Source organism: Oryzias latipes, chromosome 5, assembly GCF_053564925.1.
Source record: "Oryzias latipes strain Hd-rR chromosome 5, Olatipes_Hd-rR_3.1".
Lineage (NCBI taxonomy): Eukaryota > Metazoa > Chordata > Actinopteri > Beloniformes > Adrianichthyidae > Oryzias > Oryzias latipes.
This window is the reverse complement of record NC_136241.1, coordinates 28,436,455-28,453,582: the sequence shown is the minus strand read 5'-3', so window position 1 is coordinate 28,453,582 and position 17,128 is coordinate 28,436,455. Positions and strand designations below refer to the sequence as shown.

The following is a 17,128-nucleotide window of genomic DNA, read 5'->3' as shown; positions in this document are numbered from 1 at the left end:
CAGACCACGTCTAACATGGTGAGACAAAGAGGCAGGCTGTGGTGATCATACCATCCTTGGAGGAGCCCATAGCAAAATGTCCACATGCAAACCTTCTCTGATGAACAAGGATTAGTACTTTCACGTTCTTAAGGCCAGGTCTTGCAGCTGAAATGTTGCTGCTGAAATCAAGACTTAACACTACAGAGAACAACATGAAAACCATCACTGCATTTTCTTCTGTTTTTCTGGTTTGTAGTTTTTTTGGAGTAATAGTTCTGGCGTTTTGAATTACTGTTTTTGGGATCATCTTGAGTTGTATTAAAACTTCTTCCTAGTCTTTCATCCTACATCTGGATCCTTCGTGACCTGCCATTATTGACCACACTTTTATGTCAGTTTAGTCCACAATCACAAAGAACATAAAATCACTTTTTGGACTATTTTCTGTAAATGGACTATTGGATCTAAACAAGTGTTTGGGAATCTCTGAAGAAGCGGAAGAAGATGGATTTATAAAATGTGTAGGTAAGCCTGTTTAGCAACAACAACCTTCAAAGTGAGTTAAAAAGTTTTTTTTCTCACTTAGATTCTCAGGCTAAACTTCAGCTTACATGTCTACATGTCTAATTGCCAAGTCGTTAGTTTATTAACTACTGTTGTTAAAGACCCACTACATTAGCAATTGTGTTTTTATTGTTTTTAACATATTCTTGTGGCATTTTTCTTCTGATGGAGGACATAAATGAAGAAAATTCAGCTTAAAATTGTCTTCTGAGTATTTTTTTAAATTGTTGTGAATCAGAAACTCCCTGCTCCGCTCCATTCTGGTTCATCCACTTGTAGACGACTAGATCCATATGTACGTCTTTGTTTTACTTGCCTGAGCTGCCATCTGGCTGAAAACTGTATAGTTGGAAAGCTCTGGTATTGCTCGCCATTTCTGTTGTACCGGTAGTGTTAGGTTGGGGTGGGAAGGGCTGTAAGCTAGCAGGAGAGAGTGCAAACAATGGCATGATGGGTAGTGTAAACTGATGGCGGTCGAGAAGAAAGCATTGGCTTACTCCATGCCTGCGGTGCCATCCACAACTTAGAGGTGAATTTCTAATAAACTCCTGCCGCTCTGCAGAAAATATGTCCAAGAAAACGACTATTTTTTTATTTTGGCTTAATAAATTATAATTAAAAGTCCACAGGGCGCGCTTTTAAAATTTAGAGTGGGAATTTAAAGGAACAGATGCATGTACAATACATGGGATATGAATGCCACTCCTCCCTTTCAACCAAAGAAATGATAAAGCTGCGGTACAAGCTCTTGTTATTGTATGTTAGGATTAATGTACCATCTCACAGCTTCATGGCTTAGCCGGCCTGTTTTTTGAAGTGTGACAATCCCAGACTGTAGATAAGTATTTCCACCGGCCTCCATCTGAACAGCGCTAACAGAGATCTGTTTGATAGGTATAAGTACCTCTGACAGTCAGCCCCTCTGGGAAATGTGTTTGCTAATTGTTTGTTTTAACTGGCTATTCTCCACTCGATTGGCCAATATTTATGGCACACAAAGATGGGTAGAAAGCTGCAGCTGCCGCTCTCAAAGGCAGGATGAGCAGGGGACGTGTCTCGGATGGTTGCACGTAACTGCTATTTCAGGTGTTCCCACAGAATCACAACAGAGAGGGGAACAGCAGGGGTTCATGTTAGAATGCCGAGACAAAGAAGTGATTGACGGATCGGATGATCCGGTGCAACACAACAATGACTGCATGCTCGGTGCCGTGCAGTACGCGTTCACTGACTCATACAGGAAGCCTCTCCAGCAGGTATTCAGTCCACACATGTTTAGGTTTTGATGCTGGTTAGTTGTACATCCTAAAGTTAGAGCTCATTAGAATTTCTTGTCCTTTAATGCCAGGAAAACTGACCCTGTTTGCTTCATCCCTTGAAAATTTATGATAGAACTGCTTGTTTTTTATTTGGGCCATATGGCTGAGCGCAGTTGCAAGCTGTTAAACTGAAGGTGAATACTACCTGGAGAAATCATTAAGGAAGTGGAGAGGAGTTAAAGTAAAGTTTAAAAGCTTTGAATGGACCATACATAAAGTTTTAAGAAATGTTGTCAATCAGCGCTGACTCAGTCATGGCAAATTAGAGTGATTTTCATCTTCATCTATTAAAGTCCCACTCCTGTCATCTTTTGATACATTGACAGGAGTTCATCTATTGGTACAGAGAAGACCTGCCCTTACTTCCCATCACACCAGAGTTTTTACTCTCTCCTGCTAGCTTACAGCCCCTCACACCCCAACCTAACATTACTGGTGCAACAAAAATGGCCAGAAATATTACAGCCATCCAGTCGTACAGTTTTGAGCCAGACATCAGCTCAGACGCCACAAAATTAAGATAACATGCGTCTATTTGCCTGCAGTGGATGCATCAGAATGGAGCAGAGCAGTGAACTTACATTACCACAGCAGACTTTTTCAAACGGCAATTTTATTCTGCTCCTAATTCCAATTTGAAGAAGGAACACTAAAAAAACATTTAATTTTAATTTTAATTGTCTTCATATATGTCCTCGATCATGAGAAAAACATCACTAGAACATGTTAAAAACACCATAAAAGCAATGTTTATTGTAGTGGGGGGTTTAACCAAAAGTATTAGCATTCCTAAATGTTTTCTCGTATACTTTTGCTGCTATGTAAATAACTTTCAAAGTGTGACAGCTTCTTGGTAACTAAACACTCACAATAACACTTACACACACGCATGCACACACGGCATCTCTAACAGTCAGTCTCTGACACCGAGATCTGAAACCAATTTAATATCTGTCATGTCCCTATTAAAATCAGAGCGTTAATTACACCTTATAAAAAGCCTGTCATGTTTCATAATCCCACAAGCAGCGACAATTCAAACTCAATCAGCTGCTCAGATCTGCCGCTGAATAAGCGCACTGTCAGACTGTAATTGAATGGTTGTCCAGACAAAGCACAAGGCTGCCAGTTCAAACATGTTTATTATTCTCCATCTAGATCTTATATCTGACCTTGAAGCTTTGGAGACCCAGTCTTTGTCTGGGCTGAGCAGGCTAGAGAAGCTTGGAGCTGTTGCCGTGCCAAAGGACAAGAGCCTGTGCTGCATCCGGTTGCGATGCAGATCACGTCAGCCCGCCGTTGGCTGGCAGGCTGCTGAAAAGGGGACTCATGCTCACTCATCTGACCTGGCTGTTTCTCCATCAGTTCATCTATTTGTTCTGCTTCCTTTTCTGCTTTGTTCTCTCCTGCCACATTCAGCCGTTTATTTCCTGTGCTGGTTTTTGCTATTAACAGGCTCATATTTTTCTCAGAAACCCTTGTACATAAATGGAAAACAGCAGAAGGGAAAGAAATGTTTCTTTTAAAAGACCAATTTTCCCTCAGGAGACAGAATGAAAACACTTTCTGTTTCAAAAATTGTTATCTGCGAAAGCCAAATATATATATTTTTAATACAGTAGGATTGCATTTGGCCAGAAACTTTTCTATTGCAGGAAGGAACAAAAAAACCCTGCCTTTGTTAATAATAAGCGTCATCAACAAAATCAAAAAGACGCGGATACTTACTACAGGAACCACATTTTGCAGCATTGGATTTTAAATGGAGGAGCTGTGAAACTGTCAGTTTTGCTTAGAGCTTAAGACTCAACAAAACATTTTTATCCAAAAATCGACCCCTCTGCCATGTTTCAGGCCAAGCATTGTTAAAATGAGAGATGCTCTGATTGCAGTTTTTGAAAGGAACAGACTTTAACACTGATAGCACACCAACTCAAAAGGAAAACACTGAATGTAAAATGACTATTTTCCCCAAAACAGCAGCAGGTTTCACCATATTTTACTTGACACTGTGAATTTAAAAGGTGACATGATTGGTAATTTATTATGCAACAGATTGTGAAAAAAGGGTGTCAAAATAAAAGTGGCATATGTGAAAATACAGGAGAATAAGTCCACACACCTTTAGGCAATGGAAGATAAAAGCATAAACCGTACTAAGTAAAAAACTTGCCAAATTATAATTTAAATGAGCATGGAAACAAGTGAAGAAAGTTTTCTCTTTCACTAAAATATGAATTAGGAAAACTGTAGGACCAAATTTGAAGGAGAGATAAAAGAAAAGTGAATACATGTCTCTTTTTTGCTGTGGTTTCAGTGGTTTTTACGCTGAGTGGTTGTCCTCACACCAGCAAAATCTCAGCTTGCAGCCAAACACCAGGTGTATTTGTGGCAAAGCAGCTTATCTGTGGTGTTTTCTGCAGCATGCAGCATTTTGCTCTTTATGTGAAGTTGTCATTTGTCCTGTTGTTGGTGGAGCTGGGGTTTTGTTTAGACGCACAGAGCAGGGATTTTCCCTTATCGTGCCATATGTCTATATTTGATGGGGCTTTAAATGTTTACAACTGGCTTGAAGTTTTCCTTTCTTTTAGCAGGGTCGCTCACAAGGACAGCATATCAAATGCTGCTTTTAAACTGTCCAGTCTACAAAAAAATCAAATTCTGACACCATCAGCCTTCCCAAAAGATATATATATATAGCTATATTCACACCACCCTCTGCAACGCATGTTCAAGCGACCACGTTCAATGAAAAGTCCACGTAAAAGTGCATTTTGGACTTCCGTGTTCAAAACTCGCATTCACGTGTAGCTATGTACCTTTTTAAAACCATTTTCTGGCTGTACGTATGCGTGTTGAAAGTAAAATTTGGTTGAACTTTAATCAATCAGGGACACAGCTTTGGTAGTGAAGTTTGGATGATGTCCCTTTTAAATTCACAGAAGTGCCAACTGTTTAAAGATTGATCTTGGAGGAGCAATTGATAATTGAACCATGTTTTTCATTTGTAGGCCGTGGCGCAGTGGTAGGGTGGTTGACCTCTGATCATAAGATTGCAGGTTCATTTCTTGCCTTGCCTGCCAACATGTTCTTGGGCATATGGCTTAAATGCTAGTTTGAGAAAGTGGATTTAGCGTGTTCTTGAACGCAAGTCACACATGCCTAGTGTGAATGTAGCTTAAGGGTGCCTGTTTGTTTCCATGGATGTTGCAAAAGCAAAAGAAGACAGTTGTGACTGAAATGTTTTGCATTCTGTTGAGTCATTACAGGTCTTAAGAAACAAACAGCTGGTCTACAAGCCTCCAGCTTGAAACCTGCTGCGGCATTCTGCTCTTTAGAGATGCTAAAAATGTTTTTCTTTCCTTTAGCTTTCCTCCATTGACAGGATTTTCCAACAGCGACATCCTCGGTGAGTGAAAACCCGAGTGTCTTTGGAAAATCTGCAATGGGCATGCTGAGTTCACTTCCCCAGAAAAACAAGCGATTTCTGAAAAACCTGATCTTCCGGTCATTGGTTAGAGCCAATCAAGGTGAAAATTGACCAGTTCCTGTCTCCTGCTAAGCAATCAGTGGATTTTAGTTAAGAGTCAAAGCACAAATGTGCTTCTTAAGCTGATTGATGTGTCTGTTTGTCTTGTAGAGTTTAAGATAAACAGCGATTTCGACCTGCTTCTGTGGTTTACTTGCAATCATTCTGCTCCTGATCAGTGCCTAGGAAAATGAAGTAATTACCTTGAGGTTTTGTTTTGCAGCATTTTCTGACCTTGGTGTTTTTTTAGTCTCTCTGCATTCGTAAAGCAGCCTCTGAGGTTGCGAGTGATGGACTGGGAAGGTCAGTAAATGTGAAGTGCACTCGGGCAGAAAAATGAAAGGAGAATCAGGTGGACCACTAAGACTTATCACCTAGGCGTGACCTGCCTGTAGTCTCTGTGGCTGGCAGAACAGGTCATAGTTTAAGTAGCTGTCGTGTTGATGTCTGGAGCGTGGGGGTGGGGGCGGATCAGGAGGAGAAAGGGGAGGTGAGGGAAATCGGCGCATCAAAGCCCGACAGGAATTGAAATGTCACGCACTGCTGTGGCAATTTTCTTCCTTTTCTTTCCTTGTTTAGCGGATTTCTGTTGTTTGCGAAACGCCTTCATGAGTTGTGTTGGTTGGAATGAGTGGTCATAAAATGGTATAATGGAATGACACAGCATCAAAATTCATAAAAGATTTGTTTCAGACTGCATCATCTGACAGATCTTTCATCTTTCCATCCAAATTTGTTTCACTATAAAGTTATATTTTTATTTTTTATTTGGCATAAGTATTTATGTCTAGTTCAATTTGTAAAGGAAAATGCTGTGACTCCAGGTAAGAAGGCTTTCATTTTTGGAAAATGTATCAGTGATATTGTCAAAGTGTAGGAAAACCCGATTCATAAGGAAAATATTTTGCAAAATGGCAAAATGTTTGCAGGACACTGAGATGACTTAATCATCACTGTTGCGTCAGATGCAGGGATGAACGTTGGGGAACCCTTAAGAGCCCAAGTGAAGCACAAATGAATAAAAAAATCATACAAGTATATTTCACTATCTTCCATAAATCTCTTTCTACATTTTTGGTACACTTGAAGGTTGCAGTTGGTGAGTTGAAGGATAATGTTAACTTTTGGTTGAGCAGTTTTCTTTCTGTTTTTTTCATTAGGAAGTTTTCTTGTGTTTTTTAATGGCACAGAAGATTAATTTATTTATTTGTTTCCGCCAGATGTAATGCCTCAAAAAAAATAAATGCTTTTGAACCTTCATTTTGTCATATCCCAAGATGAAGTAGATTTTCACTGCTGCTAACAATTTAGTGTCATTGTTTTTCCATTTTATTCATAAAATTCCAAATCCTTACAAAAGTAATATAAGTGCCAGACAAATAAAGAATGAAGAGAAATAAAACAAAAAAGAAAATAAGTAAAAGCACTTTTTGGAGTCATTCTGTGAATTGACAAAGAATTGACAAAGCCTCTTGGATAAGAAGTGAAACGTCTTCTAACTTTAAAAACTATGTCCAGATGACAGCCCCTAAAGCTACTACTATGAATTATCTATACTGAGCAACATAGCTTTTAACTTTTACTTATTAAGGGCCACCATCTGCCTCGGCATCAGAAAGATGACTAAAAAAAAACAAGAAATCAAATGCCAGAAGACAAAGAATTAAGCAACTGCAACTCTGACACAAGCTATGATAAATGGCATATGCAGTCCCAAGCACACACACATTCACACAAGGACACTTGTGTTGCCCAACGACACTTTGACACATGGATGTGCAAGGCAGGAATCGAACCTGCAATATTACGATCATGGGTCGACCGCCCTACCGCTGCACCACGGCACCACGGTTCACATCACCTATGGTGACATGGATGAAAGCAACTACTTTTAATTAAAAATCTATTAAATGCCTGTTTTGGGTATAGTGTTCAAAACAATCACATTCATGCCATGAACATTTTTAAGTCGATTATTTTAAGATCCAATGCAATCTGCACATTTTTGAGACTGTTTTTGGGCTCCACATACAAAATGTGCGGCCGTTGAGTGTGTTGAAAGTTAAACCAGGTTGGATTTGTATTTAGTGGAAAAGTACCCTTTAATTCCCTGAAGTGAACCCAACCCTTTAAAAAATGATAAGGAGAAAATGATAAATGTAGTTTCTGTCCAGCTGAATCTATATGGCATCAAGTCTCTCATGTATTAGAATACAGCTGAGGAGGAAAAAGCCTGGAGAAAGATTTGCACCGCTTCGACATTTCGCACCAAGCCTCTTCCAATCGCAAGTGGTGGACATAGGCTGGTAAACAGTAGTAATAGAAGAAGAAGAAGCCCCTCCCTGCTTGTCCAGAGTGAACACCGATGGCTAAACATGCATTTTTGAACACACGTTACATGCCTGGTGTAGGGAAAAGACACTTAGTGCATTATTGGATACCTCTTAGCAGCCTAGACTTGAAGCAGCATGGCCAAAAGCATGGTTCAGTGCCCCATGTCCACCTTAACTATATGTTTGATCAAAAGAAACGTGCAAGTTGTAAAGACAGAATAATGGCCAGCCTTACAAAGTGAAGCAGGGAGTTTATTCTATGAGAAAGGGGTGGAATAGCTGACTTCAGAGAACTGCATGTTGAATATGTGATACCCGTGTGAGAGTAGACTTCTTAGACCATCAGATGGACACTACAAAAAGATAAATACAGGACTTGCTCTAAGTAATAAAGATGTTCCAACAAGAAAATAATTTTCAGGATTCAGAGAAATCCACTAAGAAAGGCTTTGGGAGAATACATTTAGAGGTTTGGAGCAGCTGAGTCTGTGTCTTGACCTAAATCCAAATGCTTAGCCATCAGATGCTTGGTCATGCAAGAGAGCCCATACGCTCAGTGAAGAGGAGGGTAAAAATCCCTGGAGGGAGATCCAGAAGGCTGATCAGTTGCGAGAAGACACTGACTTGAAATGACTGATGAGAATTGAGATGGAAGACATTGTTGGCAGGACCGGACGCTGTGTTCAAATCAACTGTGGGGTCTGGAGAAGCACTATCAGGCACAGATTTCATTTTCACAGGATTTACCTGAGCTGCGGCGAACGTCACATCGCATGCATGAGACTTGTCACCCAGGAGATTTGAGTAAATGGAAAACATGGTCTCAGAGATCACAGTGAACAAAAACAGATAAAGGAGATTTTTCTGGGAAGAACTCAGTCCATCAGTAAGCAGCTGTCCCTGTTAAAGCCTTTATGAGTGCAAAACGTGTTGCTGGGAACAAGAGAAATGGAAGTGACAGTTCATCCATTTTTGATTTTATTGTAACTGAGTCGTGATATTACATCACACGATTTAAGGAATAGGGCTGTGTATTGTTACTTAGCAATCCAATTGGATTCACAAATCAAACCACAAATCTTACTACTTAATCTAAATACTTCTAAATACTTGCAATATGTAGGTATTTTTACTGGATGCATGAAAAGTCAAACAATATTTATCATCACCATCATTTATACCTTTATTTAGAACTGGAGATTAGAATCAACAAAACATAACAGTTAGAAGCACAAAAACTTTAAAAGAAACAAATGGTATTTGTCACTGTAACCCTTGTGCTATCCTAGGCACTTTAACATAAGGAGTTGGGTCATCTAGACCCACTAGACAGTGCGCTGAACCTTTTTTCTTCAATGATTTGTGATTTTCACTGGTGTCCATAGATTACATGAAATCTTCCCACCTTTATCCACCTTTGTCATGGTAGGGAGAACACGTCAATGTAAGGGTGGGGTCATCTAAGATAGCACAAGGGTTAAACAACGTCACACTCGATAGCTTTTCTGTTAACTGCCTGGTTAACCTTAGCAGCAAACAAAACATATAAGGAACAAGTATTTAAGAAAAAAAACTGTTGCTTTGGATCATTTCAACACCTTCTCATCTCAACTTGTCATTTATGGACATATTGATAGGTATTTTTAAATGTAAATCCATCAACAGCGTTTCAGGAATTCTTATTTTCAGCACATCGAAAAACGATGAGTTGGGCTCACCCAAAGTGTCAATGTGTGACGCAGAGGGGGATCCTTACCCATGCTTCCATTTATGACGAGTTGGGGTGAGAACCTGTTGCTCATTTAACAACAAATCCTGAAACTGTTTTCCATAGTTTTTCTATCCTCAGAGTTTTCCTGACTACAGTTATAGATGACGAGATCGTAACTGAAGACACAACAACGCCTAAATGAAACTCCGTAACAACTTTAGAGATAATTGATTTTTGCAATATTCCTAAATTTATATTCATCATATTTTGTCTATCATATTTTTTATTCTAATCTCTTTATTTATTTATTTTTATATTTTTGAAAAAAAAAAAAATTCAGAACTTCTGTCTCTTTATTTTCATCAAAGAAAAACACTTGATACTTTTATTTTGAAAATGATAAGCTAACCAACACCTTACCCTTAGAAGACTTATTCACTTACGATGACAGAAGTGCATATTGTTTGTTTAGTTTATTTAAAATCCAACATCATTCTTTATTTGAGAGCGATAATTACATTACCTGAAATGTATTTTTACTACACTCCATTAAATTTAAAAAGAACAGGAATCAGCATTATTTATTCTTGAATAGATCTTGAATGGATCGTGAATATCCAAGTATTCAGATACTCGTTGCAGCCCTATTAAGGAAGTCAAAGGCAGAAATGGTCCAATAAATCCATCAATTAGATCCAAGAAACAGCTTTCTGACTATCTCCTTAAAAAATTCATTAGTTTCCTATTTTAACGTTTCAAAGAGCAGCTCTTTACACTAGAGTATAAAGCATTAATTTGAAAAAAGGGTTTTCCTCTAATTGCCAATGTCTGATGTGAACTTCTAATTATCTACTGCTAATCATTTATCACACAGTTCTAGTTCTTTTTTCTCTTGTAAAATGTTGCAGTAAGCAGAGACTACAATCTGTGGATCCACACTGGAATCCTCATGAAGACTACTTAAAACTACACAAAAACATTGCTGTGACAATCGTGCATAATCCTGAATGATAGATGCAGTGGAACTGAATCAAAGAATTATGGGGGGATGAGTGTTCAGGGAGCGTAAAGATTTTGAGGCCTGTAAGCTCCTCGATTTGCCACGCTTCGTCTGGACTCTTGTTGATACCTCCTGTCACATGCTGTTACCCGCTTCAGTTTCCTCATCTCAGTCAATCCCACTTCACATTTTGTTCTCAAACGTTTTATGTTAGTAAACTTTTACTGAGTTTTCTTTGCATGTGTTTGTAATTTATTGGAATCAGCCCGGCTCAGTTTTTTTAATTTTTTTATTTTTTTACATATAAGTCAAGGCGCTACACAAAAAAGCAGGAAACATTAGAACAGGCAGAATTATTTACAACTGTAATAATTCAATTCATTTGAAATAATTAATCTTATTCTAATCCAGTTCACTCCAGATCATTTAGACAAGACCAGATAACGGTAACCGTATTTCCACAATGGCCTTTATAGGTGACCAATCATAGGGTTGTTGGTACAATACGTCATTGGCAAGTTCATTCTTTTAGTCAGTCAGCCCATATGTTTTTTCCTATACTACAATCAACATCAAGTTGACAAAACAAAAATCTTTTTTATGGTCAAATATACATTTTTAGAATGTATAACCTACTGTCTTTTATATCGTATCATCCCAATAATCCCAGTAATTATTTTTCTCTCACGCACCTTTTTGCATCCAGAACATTTATACAAAACAGAACGCTTCCTCTGCAAATGAAGCTCAAGACTAAGGGATAAGAAAGCTAAAAGAAGAGTTAAACTGCAAATAAGAGCTTTTACCTGCTCCCTTTCAAACATGTGTCAGTATTACTATTATTGTTGTTGTTGCTATTATTTTTATTAATATTATCTACTATATTGTGCTATGTTTACTGCACATTATTGACATGTTTAAAACAAATTTAAAAAATAAATAAAACAGTGCAGCTTAGAGCATCTCGGTGTTATTTAAGTCTGCCCACTTATTGAAAAGATGCTTATAGTGTGTAAATAATAGTCTAAAGGAGGCTGTAAGCTCGTACTTTTAGCTCGTCATTTGATGGCCAAAATTATTCCCCTTCTCTTCCTCTTCCTTGTACTTCTATGACTTTACTTTTTTTTAAGTTTGAAAAGGATATAGTAATTAGTGAAGCGAGGAAATTTTGCGCTGGCATGATGAAAAAATATAAATGAAGAAATCGAGCTATAAAAATTTGACCAAAGTGTAAAAATAAACGTGAATAAAATAAAGTTAAGCTGATGCTCCACCGAAGGTCAAAACTGAAGAGCTGGATTTATGTGTACACTTCAAATGTGGGTTGTTACTCTTTCTCAAAGTGTTAACCCACCTCATTTGGGATTCTGAACAACATGTTTTTGCTCTGAAACAGAAAGAAAATGTGTGAAGATTCTGATAGCAAAATGTCATCCCTAGTTGAAGATTTAACACGAATTATGCTGCCTAACTCCAAATTAAAATGCTTAACCAAGGGATAATTGATGGACTCAGAGTTAAAGCATTTAATATCAAGAATAATTTATTTGAAAGGTTCATCTGGCAGGGTTATTATAACAGACAGGTTGCGCCAGAATGGCAAGTGGAGATGTAGCAACAGTAACTAAGAGAGATATGGGTCTGTCAGTAAAAAGAAAAAAACAGTGGGTTCCATCACAATATTACCTAAAATGTGTAATGAAAAATAAAGATCTCACAGAACTGTATACCATACTTCTACAGATACTGAAGGTTATTGTAACCAACAATGCACACTAATATCCGAGACAAACTCTACAAACAAAGCAGCATTTCAACACAAATCAATATTTAGAATTTATTTATTTGTAGGCTGCCCTCAGGTCATCCTGCGGTCCTTTCACAATGATCCAAGGAAAATCTCAATTCCATGGAATTTAAATTACATCTACATAAAAAATGTACAGTCATTTTTTATTTTTTAATAACTTGTTTGCTTTAGCAGTAAGCCTCACTTGGAACAATCAGCTGCTGTTTCTCTTCACACGGATATCAAAGTGAGACTGCAGCTCCCTGGGGAATATTCTGTCACTTTTTAATGGCAGCTCAAGACAAATCCAAAAATATCTTAACACTTTTAATTGCTATTGCAACTACAAAAATTCATAGATTTTGCTCCCACTGTTTAAGAACAATCCCATGTTGTGCCCACATATTTCCTAATACTTGTTCGCTCAACTTAATTAATTTTAGGTGGTAAAAATTAGATTGTAATTGGGCATATTCTGCACTATTAGATCACAGGTTCCGCAAGTATTCCTTGATATTTTTTTTATAGCATTTTGCACTTTGTGAAGTTCTTCACAGCTTCACTTGAACATTTTTAGGTATAAATTGGGTTCAATATTTTCTGGTAGAAGTTTATCTACGGCACCTTTGCACCCTTAAAAGCTCAGAAAGTGATGGAAACGTTTGCAGCATACACAGGGATCACAATTTTGATAAGTTGGCCTGTGATTTTTATATTTACGGATTGCATACGTGCAATTATATCTGCAGGCCCGCCTGAGGCTATACATGGTCATTTAGCTCTCGACTCCACGGGTGAATTCAAGTCAAACTGCACCAATTTTCTGCGCTATGCTAAAGGCTCTCGTTTAGAATGCTGAAAACAGTCTCAGCACACCTACATGCTCAAAGCGCCTCACTTCCTCTTTGCCAGTGGGTTTTTTTATGCCACTGCACACTCACTCGTGGATGAAATGAAGGATCCTTTGCAGTGCGGATGGATACCTGTCCAAATGAAAGCACTCTAGCAGGTTTTAAAGTCTGGGTCAGGGTGCTAAATGAGGCATTAGTGGACACTCCAGCTTATTCTGCCACTATTTTCTACATACTTGCTTCTTTTTCCAATTATGGGATGAATGTAATCGATATGGACTTTGCTATTTTTTTGGTACAATTTAATGTATTCCGAAAGAAATTTTCCCTGGTTTGAAAACTATACTTTGTGTTATACAGCACATTCTGTAAATGAATCAAAAAGTGTGTTTGGCTTCAGTGTTAAATCAGGTAGCTATTGATTGATTGGGTGAGATTTCTTAAGGGACAGCCTGTGAACATTTAAATGCTCAGGCTGGAGCTAAGAGCACGAGCAGCAGAGCAGATTATTGAGGAAAACGACTGAAAGCTCCATTCAAATGTGAGAAACTTAATATGAACACAAACAGCTTTTTAGTTTTTTTTTCTGTGTTTGCTGCCCACCTTCTCTCTACATATGCATTAATTTCCTCCTCTGGTCCTATAACAGCAGTTGCTGCCAACATGAACAATGGTGCCGCTGCCTCTGTCTTGCTGGGAGGTGCTCCTCACTTTTCCCACTGATCGTTCTCAAATAGCTCGGCTGAGTACCGCCACATCTGTTTGATGCTTTAATGTACCTCTGATTCCACAGGGCCAAGTTTCTCCAGCTTCTGCCGATTTATCCCTTTTTAACACCCACTTGGATTTTTTAAGGAAAGTAAAGTGTTGTGTGTTAAACGGTTATGTTGGAGAGCAACAGTTCACCAGGCTTATCCTTTGAACGTGTATTCTTTACCAGCTAAAGCTTTCTCTCCTTTCTATGAGAAAAAAAAAATGTTTGCCAATGTGGTGTAACTTAGAACCTAACGAATATGACCAAGAGCACTTTTACATTAGATAAAAAGATGATCGGAGTGGGATTAAGGAAATCCTCATTCATCCATAGTTTTTGCCTGTTGCTGTCCAAATAAAACCTTCTGAAACTGCAAATTTACAACTTAAATGGATGTTTTTTTTTCTTTCCGTAAACTCAAATCAATATGCTACAGACTGTGATAAGCTTGATCATTTCACTCAGCAGAAACATCTGCTTCATGTAGTTTCAGCATTTTTATGTGCAGTCTTAATGGTCTTCATGGTAGATTTTTACCAAGTAGATCAAATATAAACACATCTGTCTAAAACCAACTTTAAAAATGAAATCACACTGAAACAGGCAGCTGTCGTTAACTGTAAAATACAGTCTCCAGATGTGTTGTGGTAATTAGACCACAGCAGCAGGCTGCAGCCTCCCTGATATCTTCAAACAGCTTTTGACTTGACTTTCTTATCTTGCTTTGGTGGTTAGTTTTGCACTGATTGTGGAAACTTGAGTTTGTTCTGAGCAGCTTGATTGTCCGGACAGTTGTGGTGATTAATGCTTGTATCATCAGAGCTGGGAGTGTGACAGGTTGGCCATTACCTGAGGCTGATAGCTCAAATGCGGCACCTATAATTACTAGGCTGTCAGGCGCACACCCCCACTGCCTCAACCATTTTCAAGCTCTTTAATTGAAAAACACAAGCTAGATTGGCACACTGCATTAAACCCCTGCATTAATGTCAGTGAAAAAAGGGTGGGCGACCCTATGATTAGACATTATAATATCTTGGATGTGGCCAGCTTCTCAGAAAAAAACAAAATGAATAAAACTTAAGTGAAAATGTAACCAAGCAGAGATGTACATGGTTTAATAAAGACACACTGTTGGCAATGATTCTAATTTGATGTAGACAAAAATTTGAATTAAAACTTAAAGTTTGTTGCTCAGACAACATTCATCTTTGGCAGATATTTAAGTGGCTGCAAGCTAACTTAAAGGCAGGCTCTAAAACATATTTGAGACTAATGTTAGCTTATGGGGTTTGCTTTTATTGGTAAATTATTTTCTTAAAAGTTATATCTAAAAACAGAAACAGAAAAAATCAGCTGCGGCTAACAAATCTATGAAAATTGACAGCATGTGAAAAAAGATGATTCTCCTGTCAAGTCTTTGGGAAAAATGCAGTGTCTGCAGAGTTAAGGCCTGTCCAGCAGTTTTTAATGATGGAAAGTTACATCATCTCTTTTCATCCATTTTTAACGTAGCAGACAGTTTATCGAGTAGGATGTCGATCCCAGCTTCTACATGTCTGGATCCATGTTTGGATTATTTAGCGTCAGCATTTGAGTCCCCCTGTGGTTCAGACATCTCCGTCTTTGCACCCCAAACTATTTCCTCTGCTTTCTGTATTTTTTTTTTTCCTTCTCGTTTTTGGCAGGATTTTTGTTTGACCAGTGTCCAAAAATAAAACCAGAAGGCAAAAGGAGGCAAACGACTGGAAGCATAGACATACCCCAATCTGATGATGTGATTGGAAACCAGGTCTGATCACCTAGCTTGAGACTCGATTGAAATTGAAAGCTGTATCCCGATCAAGGAACTGAATTTATTATTATTATTATAATAATGTTCTGTCTAGTTGCCAGATGATCAAAAGAGGTTCATAAAATAAAAATCAGGGAAAATTTGGATCTGTTTATTGTTCATTTTTAAATATTACAAAAGTATTGGATCAAGACTCAGTCTCAGCAGATACTCAAAATGAAATGACTGCAGTGTGAAGACATAAAACACCAAATACCTAACTACAAGCATGTAAGGAAAAAGCATAAACTTCAGTAAAGCATCCTTTCCACATTTTTTGCAACTCGTGACTGAACAGATTGATGCATTTACTTGGTCAGATTGGTGCACCACCATGTTTACATGCATGTGAAACAGTCTGAGTCTGTTTCTGTGTGGACAAATTCCAATTATCACTACATCTGCAAATGCATGGGTCTTGTTTGCCTTCTGGTCTGCCTCTGAGCTTGTTATCTCTGACAACTCAGCCTTGCGAGTGCCCCTCCCCTTGTAGAATTATTACCTGCCACTCCTTGCCTTCTCCTCGTCCCAGATTCAAGACGAGCTGGCTTGTTCCCGGCGCTCTGTTTGACCGTTTCCCCTGTGTGATTGAGACAGGGACCCTTTGAAGGACGTCTCCGCCTAATCCTACCTCCCCGCTCTGCATCAGCTAGCAGTGTTTATCAGCTGGCGCAGGTTAGGCTTGAAGTGACTCTGCCAGTGGGAGAAATGAGTAGACAGGAAGAATCAATATGAACCGCATCAGTGGATACACACGCTTTATGAAACACGTGTGAGCAGCCGAACCCTCACCATCCCCCACCTGTGCCGTGTTTAAAATCCTGCCTAAATTAGTCATCTATAGATTTGATCGGAAAGACTTTTCATGTCATGTTAATTGTACAGAGACATTGTCTTATCAGTTTTCCCAGTTGAAATGGTGATGTTGCTTCAATTCAATGGCTTTCCAATTAAACAGGCAGATTTTTGTTATTGGAAATCTTCAGGAATTGAAAACTAAAGCTGAAGATTTTGCATGGCAGCCAGTTGACTCACGTTTTTTGTTCTTTTTTTAATACAACTTTAATATTTTGACATGCCAAAAAGTCTAAGTTTTAACTGAACTGGGTGTACACCATGTCCCATTCATTAGTGTTAGACTGTCATGACCTGAGGTCATTTTTAAAAAAGCCTTTAAAACCTGAGGACTCAGAAAAAAGAAAACGAAACTATCAAATTTTAAAGTTCAACAAATAATTATACACACTAAATACGAACAATTTTAATACTTAAATAAAATTCCTTAAAAGGGAGCCAGTTTAGCTCGTGCTGGTTTGCGGCGCCTTCCATCAATGAGACCAGGGTTCAAATCCAGGCTGCTCCCTATTCCCTTCTCTGCTTCTGTGCCGGTCCCAAGCCCAGATAAATTGAGCGGCTTGAGTCAGGAAGGGCATCCGGCGTAAGAACATTGCCAAGTTAACCA

At 38.5% G+C, this 17,128-nt stretch overlaps 1 protein-coding gene across 5 annotated transcripts in view; it reads left to right on the top strand.

Moving 5' to 3' along the window:
- The window catches only part of cdh4 (cadherin 4, type 1, R-cadherin (retinal)), a 263,491-nt gene that overhangs the window by 44,180 nt on the left and 202,183 nt on the right, over positions 1 to 17,128 (top strand). The window contains exon 3 of one of the 5 annotated variants that reach the window (XM_078947559.1): positions 5,234 to 5,274. The exons of the other annotated variants lie outside the window; for them this stretch is intronic. Within the exon in view, the coding sequence (XP_078803685.1) occupies positions 5,234 to 5,274 (41 nt within the window). The remainder of the gene's footprint in view (positions 1 to 5,233; positions 5,275 to 17,128) is intronic. 5 annotated transcript variants of the gene reach the window in all.